Source organism: Molothrus aeneus, chromosome 10, assembly GCF_037042795.1.
Source record: "Molothrus aeneus isolate 106 chromosome 10, BPBGC_Maene_1.0, whole genome shotgun sequence".
Classification (NCBI taxonomy): domain Eukaryota; kingdom Metazoa; phylum Chordata; class Aves; order Passeriformes; family Icteridae; genus Molothrus; species Molothrus aeneus.
In genome coordinates, this window is record NC_089655.1 from 1,424,592 (window position 1) to 1,441,907 (window position 17,316).

Genomic DNA, 17,316 nt, shown 5'->3' on the forward strand with positions numbered 1-17,316 from the left:
GACTTGGCTTAAATGGAGAAGAAATAATTGCCCTGTAAATACAGATTTGTCTCCAGCCTTTTTATTTATACAAGGATTCAAAGAACATATTTCAACTTTAGATAAACAGTGCAAGAGAGTTACAAGTACCTTGGTAACAGAAAGAAATAGATAACTGTCCAGCTATGCTGATAAGTGAAATAATTCTTACTCCTGCAGATAGAAATGCATCTGTTTAAAGCAAAGGTGGACTTTAGATATTCTGCTATACCTTAGCCCCTACCAAGCCCACCAGAAAACAACAGGCAGCTTGTCATCTGTAGATGAGAAGTAGCTGTGCTCTCAAAGCCTTTGGAGACCCTCACCATTGTTTAAAACATACACATTATGGCACAAAGAGCAGGCTGAAAGACAGAGACACTTGGAAATCCACCATTTAGGGTTCTCCCCTTCCCAGGGATTGGGCCTTTGTAAATATTTTTTCCTACACCACTACCCCCTCCATACACCTGTCAAGTATGAGGCTTTTTCACACCAGAACACGATGGATTTCACCACCCTGATAGCATGGAAGCTGATGTTTCTCCCCAGCCAGCCCAGTTCCTCAGAGATCCCCTCATGCAGCCAGCCCAGAGCAGCCATGGGGAGGTGTCACAGTGTTTTCCAGCAGGCAGCAGCCCAGGAAATGTCATTTATAAGCACTGAAAGGCCCCAGGTTCTGCACCAGCCCAACCACAGGCTTGGGACTTGTCTGGACCTGGGTTGATTTCAGCTTGTTCAGCCACAGCAGTGGTAGTTTAGTCAGCAGAAATTTCAGTTTGCTTTAGTTTAGAGTTGATATCCTGGGGGCTTTTGGCCGTTTCAGCTCCTGGGGAAGGTGGCACAGCCAAACAACCCCAGGGCACTTAATGGAGGCAGCTGGGGAAACACCTGCAGGGCAAGGGAGAGCAGAAAAACTGAGGGGAGCAACAAAAAGCAGCAGTGCAGGCTGACCATGGGCAGACATGAACCCCAGAGGACACAGGGCCACCGCCACTGAGCCCTGCTGGGCACAGCGGGGCCGAGCCCCTGCACTGCCCCACCTCAGGCTGCTCTCCTGGCCCACCCTGGCCTGGCCTCTGCAAGGTGGCAGGAGGGATGTGCAAGTGGGAGCCCAACCCCAGCCCAGAGGTGAGGGCTTCAGGAAGGGTTTTCCCTGCATCACAGATTTTACTGTTTCTTTGAGGCTTTGCCTTATGAATTTGCACTATCAGGTTTTTATCTTGTAACAGAACCACTACCTGGGGCTATTAAATTGTTAAAATACTAACTGGATAATCAATAAATTCCTGGCTTCTCATTTAAGATGTGAAGGGGCCCATAAGAAGCTTTGGAGGAAACAGGCAGACAGCAAAAAGTAATTGCACAGAAATGGAAGTGACTTTCAAGCTCCCATTCTGCAAAGCAAACCATTGACCTCAGCATCCATGTGTTAAAACCCCAACCCAGCTGTGTTTTGTTGAGGATACAATGTTTTAATTCTTCCTCCCTCCCCCAGCTTTTTTTTTTTCCCTTTGGATGTAAAACTTCTGCAGAATTGGTTGTGGGGATTGTTGAAGGTTAAATTTATATTTGCAATTCTGATTAAAAAAGTTAAAAAGAAAAGATAGGAACTCTTTAAAGCAGTAAAAATCATGTGAGTTTGCCATATGTCTAGCAGTAAATAAATCTAGACAAAACAACTGCTTACATTTATCCTCTCCAGGGTTCTGATGGGTGTAGTGGCACTGTCTGTCCTTCAGCCATTGTCCAGCACCCTGTGTTCATTTCTGACACCCAACCAGATCAGGTCAGGTGATTTTTGCCTTTCAGGAAGGGGAGGCCAAGGCAGAAAGGATGCACAGTCAGTGACACTGATCACTGTGCCTTGGAGAGGCCAGTCAAAGCTGGCCTAAAATCTCTGCCTAGTCTGAGGCAGCCTCAGTGCCACCACTGTGGCCCAGGGAGGGCAGGAAATGAACTGGCTTTCAGCAGTACCTGGCTCATGTCCTCATCTTTCCTTAAATTGCACACTTCAGAAACTGCTAATGTTAAAAATGGGTTTTTTTTTCCCCTTTCTTAGAAAACAGCCAAACCCCAATCCCATAATGTTTGCTCAGCCCAAAGGCACATCTCCTCTGGCAAGACAGAGCAGAAATGCTCAAATGCTGTGCAAAAGCAAGAGACAGCCCAGCTCTGCCCTCCCTCTCACCCCAATACAAACCTGTCTGAAGCTCAAGCCCAACCTGTGTGTGCTGCTGGCCCAGGCAGTCACAGGGACTGTGCTGTACCCAGCACCTGCTACACCTGGGCTCCAGCCTGGGCTTGCTGCTCATGAGGCACAGAAGCCTCTGGAAGCCCCAGACACACAGCTCTACCAAGCACAGACACTCCTACAGCTACATGAGGACATTTATAACTTCACCCACCACCCCCAGGCTCAAACCTGGCCCAGAGCCCACCCCAACGAGCAATTTGGGGTTAGGGCAGCTGCCACATCACCCAAAGGCTGTGAGTGGTGGGATGGGAGCAAAGGGTGAGCCTGGCCCTCCCCTCAGCCCAAACAGAGCTGCCAGTGGTGTCTGACCTGCTGGCTCAGCCTGTGCCTGCAGGGGCCAGGGAAGGTGAATTGGATGATGGGGAAGAACAGGGGAAGTGGGAATTCATTAAAAACCTTCAGTACAACTGAAACAAACACCAAAGGTAAAAAGAAATCCCAAACAAAATGTTTCCTGTTCTCACATTCCCCCCTGGTGGGTGCTGCCTTGAGGCAGTGCCCTGGGTAGGGCCCATGGTGGTCCCCCCAGCCCCTCTCTGCCCTAGGGCAGCTGCTTGAAGGGGCACAACCAGTCCCAGAGGTCCAGTTAGTAAAACATGCCTGGTCTCTCTTATTACCAAGAAAAAACCTGGATTCCTGTCTATGGCTGGGGCCAGAGAAGGAGGAGGCAGCACAGCTGTCACACAGAGAATCCCACTGTGCACATTTGCATCTCTCTGTTACCTACAACGGTACTGCACTGCAGGTACAATCTGGACCATTGTTACTTGGGTAAAAAATGGCTTTCCAACTAGCATGCAAAGAAAAAGTACCCCAAACCCCAACCCCTAACACTCATTCCCAGTCATGTAGATGTAGGAAACCTACATTTCAAATTGTCCTCAGCTACGAGCTCTAGTCAAGAAACCCACTTGTGAGCTTTCCAAAGAAAAGCGAGTTCTGCATTTTTGGGTCCAACAGCCACTGCCAAACTCGTTCAGTTCAACCCAGCAAAGCTGCTCACGCTCCCGCGTACCCCACTGGAGGTGAAGGGCCGTCTCTGCCCAGCTAGGAAGCACAGAGGAAGAACCCAGCGAGGCCCTGATGCAGCACGGGGCCCGTGCCGAGGATCCCGGCGCTGCCCGCGGCGCTGCGGAGCAGGGCGGGGCAATTGCATATTCCACTGAGGCAGCAGCACGGCTGCCCTGGAGGGCTCGGCCCAGCTCCCCCGGAGCCCTCTGCAAAGGCTGGTTCCAGCCCCAAGAGCCAGTTTGTGGCAAGAACAAAAGTAAAACAATGAGGTATGGAAAGAAGGGCCCAGCGTTGGGGAAAGACCTAGAAAGAAGAAAACAGCTCGAGCACTGCCAGAAATAGCAAACAACTGAAACCTTCTGAAAACCTTTTTCTCCTCCTTTTTTTTTCTCCTTTTTTTTTTTTTTTTTGCCAAGGTGAATTAAATATGTCCTTTGGTTGGTTGGTTGGTTGGTTGGTTTTGGCAAAGTGAAGCCCTCAGCCGCAGTCTGTTTCCTGGCTGTGCCAGTGAGTTACCGCCACAAGTGCTGCGGGGCGATGGCAGCCACCGAGAGGAGGAGGAGGAGGAGGGAGGCAGAAGGCAAAGATCTGCTGCTGGCCCCATTGATGCCGTGTCCAGACTGCTTAGGAATAGCGTGTGTTTCTGGCTGCCTGGTGCTGGGGCTCTTAGAAAGTCTTTTGCCACAGACGTCATCAGGACAGCTGTCCCCGCTCCCAGAGCCGCTCATGTCATCACCTGTGCGGAGACAGACACGGGGTGAGCACACACACTGCACACACAGGGCACACACAGTGCACAGACAAAGTGCACACACAGCACACACACACAGCACACACAGGGCACACACACTGCGCACACACAGGGCACAGACACAGTGCACACACAGCACACACACACAGCACACACACACAGCACACACACACAGCACACACACTGCGCACACACAGGGCACACACACAATGCACACACAGGGCACACACAGTGCACAGACAAAGTGCACACACAGCACACACACACAGCACACACAGGGCACACACAGGGCACACACAGGGCACAGACACAGTGCACACACAGCACACACACACAGCACACACACACAGCACACACACACAGCACACACACACAGTATACACACTGCGCACACACAGGGCACACACACAATGCACACACAGGGCACACACAGTGCACAGACAAAGTGCACACACAGCACACACACACAGCACACACAGGGCACACACAGGGCACACACAGGGCACAGACACAGTGCACACACAGCACACACACAGTGCACACACAGGGCACACACAGTGCACACACACAGGGCACACACAGTGCACACACTGTACACACACTGTACACACACACACTGCACACACACACTGCACACAGGGCACACACAGTGCACAGACACAGTGCACACACAGCACACACACACAGCACACACACAGTGCACACACAGTGTACAGACACACAGGGCACACACAGTGTACAGACACAGTGCACACACTGCGCGCGCACACATACACAGTGCACACACAGAGCACACACACAGTGCACACACAGGGCCCACACACAGTGCACACACAGCACACACACACAGGGCACACACACTGCGCACACACAGTGCACACACAGGGCACACACTGCACACAAACTGCACACACTCAGTGCACACACACACTGTACACCACACTGTACACACACAGTGCACACACACACTGCACACACAGGGCACACACAGTGCACAGACACCACACACACACTGCACACACACAGGGCACACATAGGGCACACACTGCACATACTGCACACACACACTGCACACACACAGTGCACACACTGCACACACACAGTGCACACACTGCACACACACACTGCACACACACAGTGCACACACACAGTGCACACACTGTACACACACACTGCACACACACAGTGCACACAGTGCACACACACAGTGCACACACACACTGCACACACACACTGCACACACACACTGCACACACACAGTGCACACAGTACACACACTGCACACACACACTGCACACACACACTGCACACACTGTACACACACACTGCACACACACAGTGCACACAGTGCACACACTGCACACACACACTGCACACACACACTGCACACACACACTGCTTTCCTTATGGTGGGCACGGCCCTCCCCTTGCTGCAACCCCGGGGAGCTCTGGCCACCAGCCCTACCCTGGCCACCCCCTCCTCTCTGCATCCCCCAGCGTGGGATACAAGCCCATACCTGACCTCCTGCTGGCTTTGGTCACCTGTTGCTGCAGCAGCTGGAAACTCTGGAGCAGACAGGAGCAATGGCCCTGTTAGCAGGGCTGGGACTGGAGGCAGCCCTGCAGGTTCAGTAAGGCACTGGGAGCAGCACAGCCTCCAGCCACCCCACAAATTGTCTGCACTCCCTGCACACCCCACAAATTGTCACGCAGCCCCTCAGCAGCCCCAAGCCAAAAGCCAGGCTGCCACAGCCACTCCCTGCCCCCAGGCCCAGCAGCAGCATCTGCAGGCTGCAGAGACACCTGTGCAGGCTGCAGGGACACCTGTGCAGGCTGCAGGGACACCTGTGCAGCCTGCAGGACTGCTTGGCTCCCCTGACCCCCCTTGATCCTCAGTGGTTGTGCTGCACTCACTGGTGTCCTGGAAGTCCACATCGTTGCCGATGTTGGCGTTGCCCAGGCGGTTTGTCATGATCTTGAGCTGCATGATTTGCTGGCGGATGGTCATGTCTGGCTTGGTGATGTCCACCTCCACCTCTGGGTTGTTAATCTGGTTAGCCAGGCCATCCCCCATCACCTCGGGCAGGTAACTGGGAAGGAAGGCAGAAGGTTTAGATGTCTCCCCCCAGCTCAGCTCTTCCTACAGACACCAGGGACAAGCCAGGCTCTGGGAACCCCAGAGAGGCTGCAGCCAGTGCCACTTGTGGAACAGCCTCTGCAGCTGGTGTTTGCTGGGCAGCCCAGCTCTCTGGATGGCTGAGCCATGCTGCCATGGCCAGACCCCAGCAGAGGGGTCTCAGCTTGCAGGAGGTGGCTGGGTGGCCTTGCAGCACCCCTGTCCCAGCATGGGGAGGGATTTCCTGCAGGAAAGACACAGGGCTTGCTCTCAGGCTGGTACCAATGGGCCCGCAGTGACACTCCCCTATGGAAAATCTCTGTCCATATGGGAGGCTGAGGAGCATTTTAATCCCTGCTTGATTGAACCCTGTGAAGACTGACCCTCTGGGACCACTGAATGGCCCCAGCCCAGTTTGAGCAGACTGGCTCCCAGGGAAGCTTAATTAGCTGGGAGCTGTCAACCAGAGCTGCACTGCTGCCTTCCACAGTGCCCTGGTCCTCCTGCTCCTGCAGATCTGGGACACTGCTGGCACCAATGTGAAATATGGAAGAACTGAAGGTGTTGACTTCAGGCTGGCAAAGCCAAGCCCAAGAGGACAGCAGAGAGAAGAGGAGAAAGGTGCATGTCCAGCAGCTGCCAATGTCCCCTCAGCCATCCTCTAACCTTGGCTGGGGTAGGAACTGTTTCTGTAGCTGTTTAATGTCACCCAGGTGTCCCCTCCCAGAGCAGGTATGGATAGAGGGATGTGTGTGCAATTCTCTGCAGCAGTTCTGGAGCTTGTGTGGTAAATCCAGCCTTGCTGCCTTCTGAGTGCATGTGGAATTGCAGAACTGCTTCCTTGGTAGAAAACTGCGCAGTTATTTCATGGTTGAGTGCATTTCAGTGCTTAACCCTCAACACACAGCAAAACCACACCAGGCTTGCCATTCCCAGGCACGAGATTTCCAGAAATGCAGCATTTCTATGGACAGGCACAGACTGCTCACTCTGAACAAGCAGGGCTGGCTGTGATGATGTGTAAGTGCCTTTTCAAACCCTTCCTCTCAGCCCAGGCTGGTGCTCCTGGCACTGTGAACCACTCCATACCTGCCCTTGGTCATCCCATTCCAACATTTGTCATCCGACACTGAGCTGGCCATTACTTTTTTGCTGCACAGGCTGCTGGGCAGGGTGATCCAGTATGTCTTGAGAGCTGTCAGATTCCCTTTGGCATCTAAAACCTGTAAGCAAAGGAGATGCTCAGGGCCACAAGAGCTCTGGGGTGCCCCAGGGCAGAGGAAAGTACAAGGATTCTGCATATTTTTTGTTTTACCATCACAAAATCTGTTTTCATGCAAAATAGGATGTATCATCAACCTTCCCTTAAAGACCAATCATCAACCCAAGTGCCCAAGGCTAAAGGTTACATGCCAAGCACTGCTCCAGTACCACAAGACCAACCAGGAGAAGACCATCAGAATAGGAGCCTCTTCAGGTAAGTCTGGCACCAAATCCCTGGGAAACTGGTTATCAGCAAATTGGTTATCTATTGGTTATCACTGCCAACCCTGCAGAGGCTGGAAGAGCAGGTGTGCTGGGGTACAGCAGCCCTTGATGATCTGATCTTCTCCAGCCCCCTGAGCGGTGTGACCCGGCCCGCAGGACCCGGAGCAGCTCCAGGCTCAAACCCACCAGCATCTCCAGGGCCTGGGCAGAGGACTTGGCTTCCAATGTCACCTTCCCCCGTCTCTTCTTGTCCTCACTACTGGAGCCTTTTGTGTTGATTTTGGGATTTCCACAGCCTTGGAATACCTGAAAAACAAACCAAACTCTCTATCCCATGTTTCGATGCCATTACTTTAATTATTTAACACTCCACAGTTATGGGGTTTTTTCCTTCTTAAGTATATTTATCCTTCCTATTGCCAAGATTCTCAGAGATTCTGGCTTGGTTTCTAGTGCCAGATGTGTTTTCAGCACATTGTAACTGGTTTTGGTTACCACTATCAAGCAAAATATTCAGCAGTAACACATGTTTTTGGATGAGTCGCCAATATTGATATTAAATTATTTATAGCAATTTTATCTGTTCTTCTTATGACTGGAAAATAAAATCCTGGGAAGAAAAAGATGGGAGTTGCTCACATTCATTGCATCAGTGGTGTGGGCTTCAAGACTACAGAGCATGGGAGCTTCACTGATGGACAATAGACTGATGAGGGACTATGCCCATGACTCCTGCATCAACATCCCCACTTGGGAAATCGATGTGCCTCCAACAGGGCACTGCAAGGACAGCAAATGTGCCACAGTCTGTCAGGTTGGATGTTTCAGGGGCAAATGAGGCAGCAGAGCTGACTTATCTGTTCTCTTCAAGTACGTCCTATCATCCTAACTACCTGCCTGGGTGGGCTTTGTAGCCAGAGGGCAGCAGAAGCACTTGGAAGGTCCAAACCCTCATACCTGGCCTCTAGGGTGACATGAAGGGTGTCCTGGAAACTCCAGCTTCTCCCAGCCTCTGCATCAGCAGTGCAGGCAGCTGCACATCACCAGGGCTGGGCAGCTGAGCCCCACTGGTGGCAGGAGAGCTCAGAGGGCCAGGCTGGACAGAGAACCAGAGCTCAGGAGGGACTTGGCACTGTCAGTCTGAGTCAGGATGTGCCAGCCTTTACAAAGGAAGCCACCTGATTTGAAAAGAGGGCTCCAAGCTTGTTGTGGTGCCAGGCTGCTGTCAGAAGCTGCTGATAAACCTTGCCTGGTGTCCCCTTGAAGCAGAGGAGGCAGGGCCAGGCAGAGCTCTGCTGACACAGCTCGTGCCACCTGCTGAACGTGCTGGCTCAGCCACGTGCTAACCTGGCCAGGAGCCCCTGTCCGTGTGTCTGAGGGACACTCAGCCCCCAAAGGCCCCTCCTGGGTGCCCTGTCCTGCTGGCCAGATGGATCTGATGACTGCAGCAGTTCAGCACCAAGTTTGTTTGCTCATCAGTCTCATTAGCTCTGTGCAAAAAACCCTCCCTGAAAAGTGAATGTAGAGCATTTTCAACTTGGTTCTACCAAAACAAAACCTTTGTTTCACTGCTGTATCTTGCTGGCCCCTTCCCAGGAGATAAAAGTCTGGGGAGGTGTCCAGGACAGGGGCAGCTCCAGCACAGTGTGGTACCAAGGTGAACCTCTTGCCACTCTAAATGCTTCAGGTGAGAAATGCAAACTGCTGCTGGAGTAAACACAACTCCAGCAGATTGAGGGCCAACAGTCCCTGAATAATGAGAGCAAATAGCTGTTTGCAGCCTCTGACAGCTCCTGCTGCCTGAAATCCAAGAGAGAGAAAGGGAAGTGTGAGGAAGCAGGGAGAGGGCTCTGTGCTGCCCTGAACACAAGGCTCAGTACCACAAGTGCTTCTTTAGAGCTTCACCCAGATCCCAGGACAGCCTGTGACAGGGTGGCACTGGGGCCAAGGCCACTCCTGGCTCCTCTCAAAGAAGGCATTCCGTGGGGAGGAGTGCACTCTGTGCAGGTGCAGCTGCAGGAGCCAGAGGCTGGGAACTGCCCACCCTTGGCATAACAAAGGGCACAGGACCTGTGGCACCAGCCAGGTGACCAGACACTGAGAGAGCCAGGCCACACTTCTGCATGCTTGGACTGTGAGGGGATAAAAGTTCAGGAGTTCCTTTGTTGGCCTCAGAGGCACCAGCTCAAGCTTTATTTGTGTTACTGTGCTGTGAATAAATTGTTTTATGGAAGGAGACTGCCATGGGAAACTTGGGATGGAAGCAGTGAGGACACCTGGTCTGGCTGTGTGAGTGGGGTGTGCAGGAGGCAAGCAGGGACCTGGGGGCTGTGACCTGCCACCCCAGGGGCTGCAGTGACAGTCTCTGATGGTGGGACAGTGGCTGCCAGATGCCTCCTGACTGCTCAGACTGGGAGGTTACCTTAACAGCAGTGCCCTAGGCCTGGGTCATGTCCCTGGCTCTGAGATGGCCAGGACTGAACTCAGCTGACAACAACATCCTCCATCTGATGGCTTTGCCATGCTCAAAACCAGAGCTCAGAGCTTGGCAGCTCCTGCCCTCTGCTAGCTGTGTGCAGAGTGCTCCATTCACCTGGTCACCAGGTCATACTGAGGAGCTTATCAATCATGTTTGGTTGCTCCAACCAAACACCAGTTAGACTGTTTAGCCCCTTTCATTTCACCAGATTTACTGTATTCCCCTTGGAAACACCTTTCTTTGCCGATGATGCTATCTTTTCCCACACCATGGATTTGCTTTTATGTGGAAAGCCTCAATCTAACCTAATGAGGGAAGAAAGAACACTGCCTTTCATGTCAGAAAAGAAACCTAACCCAGTACTTGGATGCACTCAGCTGTGAGTGCTTTGATGTGTGCCAGTGAATTCCTGCTTGCCAAGCAACACTTCTGGCCCTTCCCTTATCCAAAACCCAGTTAGGACCTGTCCCACTTCTTTCATCTGCATCTCTGCCCTGTCTGTGGGATAGCTGCAGGACCTGGGGAGTGTCTGGGCAGAAGGCAGGAGCCCTGGAGGGCTGCTTTTGTTCCCAAAGCTTCTCTCACCTGCAGCTACAGAGGTGACTGTGGTTAAGTGGATAAATATACTAAAAATAGAAGACCAACAGAAGAGACCTTCATGATACATACTTCTTGGGAGACAGGTGAGCCTCAGGAGAGCCTGGTTTGTACTCTCCAGATGGACTGCCAGATTGCAGCTCTGTCCCCTGGCACCACCTGATAGCCCAGAGTTTCCACTGCAGAAGATCCCCTCGAGGCAGGTTAAAGCAGCTGCCTCCTGTCACTGGGGACTGCACTTTGTGTAAATGCCTCAGCTCAGCCCAAACAGTTCAAAACTCTTCAGCACAGAGGGCTCTGACAGCAAATGGCACATGCACCCCCCAGCACTGTGTATGCAGTCCCACCTCCTGTGCCTGTACCCAAAGGAGGCTGGCTGGATGTGACAGGGAGCACCTGCAAAGGTGGAGAAAACAACTCTGCTGTGTCAGATGGGTGGTAGGAAACCAAGGTAATTTATCATTAAAAGAGTGGGCATTTGCTGCTCTCTTTCACTCTTCCAGTTCAGCTGAAGAGTGAGCACAAAAGAGCACCTGGTGTGTCCTCAGGCAGGCCCAGGCACACTCTCTTACCTTGCTTGTGATGGAATCCTTGTTTTCCTGCAGGTTAGAGATGGCTTCAGCAATCCTCATGTGGATGGTGCCTATGACAGTGTCCACGTTGTAGGGCCCGTCGATGCGATCGGCCACCCCCATCAGGGAATCTGCAGAGCAAGGCAGGCACAGCTCTCACCACCACTCTGGGCAAAGTAAGGCAGACACAGCTCATGCTGGCTGGGAGAAGCTGCTGGGCCCTTGGCAGGTCTCCTTGCTGGGAGACACCTCTCCATTTTCACCACTGCCCAGGTGCACACTTGTTTTCACTAATTTATGTAGGCAAAGCCACTCTCTGTGGCAAAGGAACCTCCTGCAAATGGTAAATACACTTTGGGTAGAGTGTTCACCCAAAGTAACCAGTATTTCCCTGGGGGATACAGAAAGGAAGACCAGAAAACTGGTGCAGAATTATTAAGAAACAGCAATATTTGGCCCTCACCCTCCTAACTCAGTGCATGTCTTCAGCAAAGCACTGCAGCCAGGAGAAAGTGGGAAAACTGGGGTCAAGAAGGTGCCAGGGACAGTGGATGTGGGAAATAGCTTCTGTGGCAGTGAAGGAGGGAGAAAAGCAGTAATTCTTGTCACCTTCAGCTCTGGAAGGACAACAGCCAGGGAGATATCAGGCTATACAGGTACACAAGCAGACCAGTATGACCACAACTAACTGGTAAACAGGACAGGGAGTGACTGAGGGCTGCCTCAGCTCCTCTTGGAAAGCTCTGATGTCCCAGCACTCCCACCTGCCCTGGAGGCTCCTGCTTGGATGGCTGCTTTGGGACTGTGCTTGGATACTGCAGGATTTTGGCTGGTTGGATTACTGTATAGAATTTTCTATAAATCCATTTCCCACAGCTTACAAAGAATTACCAATCTCTGCCTACCCCCAGAGACAATTCTCAACACTCCAGTTGGGTCTGAAGGAAGGACAGCCTATTTGCTCTCAATATAAGGGGGTAAATTTTGGTAACTTTTTGTATTCTGGTAAATAAGATCTCCTGTAACACTGAAAAGCTTGCAGTTTAATTTTGCTGCCACTCAGGGGTTGTGGTGTCATCTTTGAGACTGTGTATTTCAGACAAATAGTGCCTTGCAGAGGCACTAATCTTGAGATACAAACATTTAAATCAAAGGTTGCACCCCTGAACAGTGATAAATTATATCTGAACCACTTACTATAAAAATCTCCCTTAATTTGACCTGCCCTAATTTGTCAAACTGAAAGAGTAACTCTGTTTTTAATGTAACAAAATCATCTCTGGCTACACAGAAGGGCCTGGAGAAGGGTGAAGGAAGGACACCACCAGTGAACTGCTGCCTTTGACTCCATAATTTGCTCCCATCCTTGATCAGTTTGTGACCTCTGACACTGAAATGTAAAACTGCAATTTGAAAGAAGCTCCAATTTCCTCCTAGCTGTCACCCCTTGACAGTGTCTCTTGGGAAGAGGAAGCCAGAATAAATGCAAAATGCACATGGAACTGCTTCCCTGTCAGTCAAGGAAAGCTGTACAGTGGTGTTCCAGGAGAGGCTGTCATCCTGCCAAGAGAGACTGACAGGAACAGTTGGCTGGCTCCAGTCAGAAAGGCCAAAGGGCCACCGAACCCCTGGGGAAGGGACAATTCCTCCTCTCCTTTGCAGCAGGCTCCCAGTCGCTCCCACAGAACATTTCCAGTTAGAGTGGCACAGCTGGCCTGGGCACCTCTCCAGGCAGTGCCTGCTCTGCTTCCCCATCCGTGCTGCAGTGTCCCTCGAGAGGCAGGTGACACTCCTTGACTTTGTGGGGTTTCTGTCCTTAATGCCAACCCCGAGCCAGCCTGGGGGCTGCAGCTGGGGCTGAGCTGGCAGCTTTGCTGCCAAGGCAAGGCAAAACAAGGCCAAGGCCATGTCCTTTGGTGCTGCCCTCCCTGAGCCCAGACAAGCAGCAAGGCTCCCTCAGAACTCAGATGCCTCCAGCTGTGCAGGCACAGTGGGACAAAGAGAGAGGAGCTTGCTGGGTGATGCTGTGTGGGCACAAGGAGCTCTGAGAGCTTCACCAGTGCAAACAACTCCCCTGAGCCTCCCACCGCCCTCTCTGCTCGCCAACACAGCCTCGGGGAGCTCAGGGCTGATGGGGGCAGCTGTGGCAGCCACAGCAGGGAGAGGCCATCTCACCCATCAGGTACTTCCACTCGGTGCTGAGGTCGGCCTGGTTGGCCAGGCAGCCCTTGACGACGTTGAGGCAGTAGTTGTTGCAGGGCCTCACGCTGGCCATGCCGCGGCAGTGCGGGCAGTACATCAGCTTCATGATGGCGCGGGTGCACTCCTGGCTGAGGGACACCTGGGGGGACACGACACAGTCAGCACAGGCTGCTCAGGGGCATGGGGTGAGCGCCCCCTCCCCTGGGCTGAAGGAGCTGGCTGTGATCTGAGAGGCACCACAGCCCCTGGGGAATGGCCCAGGAAAAGCCATTTCCCTCTCACTGCCCCTCCTTCCCCAGCCATTTCCCCTCTCACTGCCCCTCCTTCCCCAGCCATTTCCCTCTCACTGCCCCTCCTTCCCCAGCCATTTCCCCTCTCACTGCCCCTCCTTCCCCAGCCATTTCCCTCTCACTGCCCCTTCTTCCCCAGCCATTTCCTCTCTCACTGCCCCTCCTTCCCCAGCCATTTCCCCTCTCACTGCCCCTCCTTCCCCAGCCATTTCCCCTCTCACTGCCCCTCCTTCCCCAGCCATTTCCCCTCTCACTGCCCCTCCTTCCCCAGCCATTTCCCCTCTCACTGCCCCTCCTTCCCCAGCCATTTCCCCTCTCACTGCCCCTCCTTCCCCTGCTCCTCCTCCCTGCTGAGGGACAGGAGCTCCGGGGCAGCTGCAGTGCCTCAGGATGTGTCTGAACCCAGGCTTCTGGGAAAAACCTGAGAGCACCGTTCCCCTTCCAGCCAGGCCTGGTGGCCACAAGAACACCTCGGGCTGTCCACCAGCTGTGACCTGGGCCCCACACAGTGCATGTGTGCCATCAGTGCCACCACCATGCCCCTTCTGGAAGGTTCCCTGCCACTGTCCTGCAGACACAGGTGTCCCCCACACACTGCACCTCCAGCTTCCTGGGGGATGCACAGTGAGGCCCTGGACACAGAACCTTCCCAGCTGGCATCTTTGGAAAGCAGAATAGTCCTGGGGGAGGACTTGCACATTTGCAAATGTGAGAGCACTTGACACTGGGAAGTGCTGGCTCTCTGTGAGCACTTCAGGAACTGCAGGCAGGCCTGGGCCAAGCCACGCTGTGCCAGCAGCTCACAGGCCCTGCACGTGCAGCTGGCTCTTTGCAGGACTCTGGAGGTGGCTCTGCCACCTTAAATTAAAACCCCCTGGTCCTGCAAGCACAGAGCCGGCAGAGAGGAGAGCAGGGCCACAGCCCGAGCAGCACAGCAGTGTCCCATCAGCCACGGGCCAGTGTCCCCAGCTGCCATGGGCAAGGGCTGGCAGTGCACTGAGGGGTGAATAACAGCCTGGCAGGCCCTGCAGGGCTGCTGGCACAGCTTCATGTTCCCCTGTCTTGCTCTTTTCTCTTTTGTGGTCATTTTCTGTCTTTGCTCAGATCCATTTGCAATTCCCTTGTAAATATTTTAAAATTATTTACAAAAGAGAAACTGAATGTCTATATGAAGTCTTCCTTAGTTCCAGATACTTGACACTCACAAGGAGCCCAGAGGGGAAAAAAGTGACAGAAGGGGCAAATCTTGAAAGGAGAAATCCCTGAGCCTCCAGCTGCAGCTGCAATGCTGAGAACTTTCTTTACTACTTGTGAAAAATACCTTGAATGTGGCATTCTGGGGGACTCCAGATTCAGTTCTGTACCCTTGGGAGAGCGTGAACATGCTGAGCTGTACCAGAGGCTGTATCAGAGAAAATCCCTAAGCTACCCCCTCCTGAAACTGCCTGTGTGGTAGCTCCTCGCTTCCAGTAAACCTTGGAAAAATATGCTGGATGGTGCTGAGGCTTCATTGGGCAGGAATGCTCTAAAATAACCTTGGGAGAACCTTCTTCAGGATGAGGACAAAAATTTCTAAGTTTTGGAGAGAGAACCCAAGCAGAGCCTGCTTCCCTGGCCTGGCAGCCCAAGGGCACTGAGGATAAAGCTGTGCTAGAGGGGCTGAGCCTGGCAGGACCTCCCCACACCCCCAAGTCTCCCTCAGCTTCCCGGGCCAGCTCTGGGTCCCTGTCCTGGACAGCTCCTGCAGGCAGAGCCGGCTGCCATGTGCCTGTGCCACCAGGAGATGGAGGCTCTGTCCTGCTGCATCACACACACACTGCACCTTCAGCACAGGAGGAACAGTGCAACCACCACTGCCTCAGCACTGCAACAAAGCACAGGGACAGGCAAACAAAGGAGGAGCTTGTTTTTCACCCCAGGGTTTCAATAACCACGGCTGAATAGTGGCTGAAAAGACACCAGGTAAGAACACGGTGCGTGCCAGCACAGGCTGGAGCTCCAGACCTTCTGAAACCAAAGCACTCACACAAAAAGCAGCATGCAGATGGGAAAGGGGCTGTGACCTCCCCTTCTCCAGGCAGAGCAATCACCAGCATGACACAGTGACACTCACAACCCCATCTTGTAGCCTGCCCAGGCCATCAGCTCCTGAACACAGCTTGATCCCTGTGCTGTCCTGGCACAGCCAATCCCAGCTCATCCAGCTGTGGCCACGGGGCACTGTCACCTCCCACTGCACAAACTGGGACCTGGGGCACAGCTAAGTCCTGGAATGTGGGGCTTCCCACAGCACTGAGGGCAGCCAGAGCATCCCACCATGTGCCTTTCCCTGGTTGCACTGAGCAGATGTTTGGAGCAGAGGGAGCTGAAATATTCTGGAAAACAGGAACACAGCTTTGCCTGCAGGAAGCACCCCTGAGTGCTGTGGGCCAGCCCCCCAGGCTGAGAGGACAGCCACCAGAAAGGACATAAAGCTGCTGATACCCTGCCAGAGCCCATGGCAGGCACTAGGAGAGGCAAGAGACAGATTTTGGCTTAGAAATGTATCTCCAAGGCCCTGTGCAGCAGTGAGCTGCCTTCTGTCCTCCTCCCCATGCCCTGTCACCAGACACACTGCCCATCACCAGCCACACCCCCGTGTCCACGGCCCTGCAGCTCCTCTGGGATGCTGCCACCTGCCTTGGGGCAGTGGGTGCAGCCAACAACAGCTCCTGAGCTTAGTTTCAACTCCTGAGAGCATGGGGGGGAAAAAAAGTGCGTGTGCACCTCAGTTTCTGGATGCCAGAGGGTGCACTGGCAGTCTGTCGCTCTCACAAGGTGGCTTTGTCTCCTGGAGGACAGTGCAGTGTCCCTCTGCCCCAGGAGTGGGAGCCTGGCCCCATAGCCTCCTCTGAAGATGAGCAGGTGACCATCCATCACCAGCACTGCTCTGTTGAATCTGGCAGGTGTCGAATGTTCAGCCTAATCTCTTGGCAGAAAGGATAAATATTAATTTTTGCAGGTGCAAGACACCACGCTCCACTCCCTTTCCCCAGAGAACGACTCCAGCCTGTCCTGTTGGCAGCAGCAGTCCTTTGGCACAGGCTGCAGAGGTGAACTGAGAAAAAGAAGGATAAGTGTAGTAAATCCCATGGACCTGGGCAAGGCCCCATGGAGGATCGGACAACAGGAACTGCTGAGACAGCAACATAAGTTCCTGTCTCCCTGCCCCCGGCCCCAAAGCTTATCTCTGTAACCCTATAGGCTGTGTTACCTAACCCTTACTATTGGTCAAGTCTGGATCCCCCTTAACCCTATAAAAGGGGCATACTTTAGCCCATTTGACAGAAGAGCTGTGGCTGGGACCCTTCACAGACTCCCCCAATAAACATGGCTGTGGAAGGCCAGGACCTCTCCTTCTCCTCTCTGGCGTCTGCTGCAGCCTCAGCCAGGGGCACCCTACCTAGCAAGCAAGAGCTGAGATCCTAAGAGAGCTGATATCACTAAAGAGCTGATAATCACCCAGCTTGCTGGAGGGTAGCCCCGCGGTGATCGG

General features: G+C 53.2%; 1 protein-coding gene across 1 annotated transcript in view; it reads right to left on the minus strand.

The window, feature by feature from the left end:
• Nucleotides 1-45: 45 nt before the first annotated feature.
• The window catches only part of GPC1 (glypican 1), a 207,058-nt gene continuing 189,787 nt past the window's right edge, over nt 46-17,316 (minus strand). The window contains exons 4-9 of the mRNA XM_066556882.1: nt 13,465-13,630; nt 11,290-11,420; nt 7,828-7,947; nt 7,243-7,376; nt 5,952-6,127; nt 46-4,022 (exon numbers count right to left, since the gene is read on the minus strand). Of these exons, the coding sequence (XP_066412979.1) occupies nt 3,799-4,022; nt 5,952-6,127; nt 7,243-7,376; nt 7,828-7,947; nt 11,290-11,420; nt 13,465-13,630 (951 nt within the window). The 3' untranslated portion in view covers nt 46-3,798. The remainder of the gene's footprint in view (nt 4,023-5,951; nt 6,128-7,242; nt 7,377-7,827; nt 7,948-11,289; nt 11,421-13,464; nt 13,631-17,316) is intronic.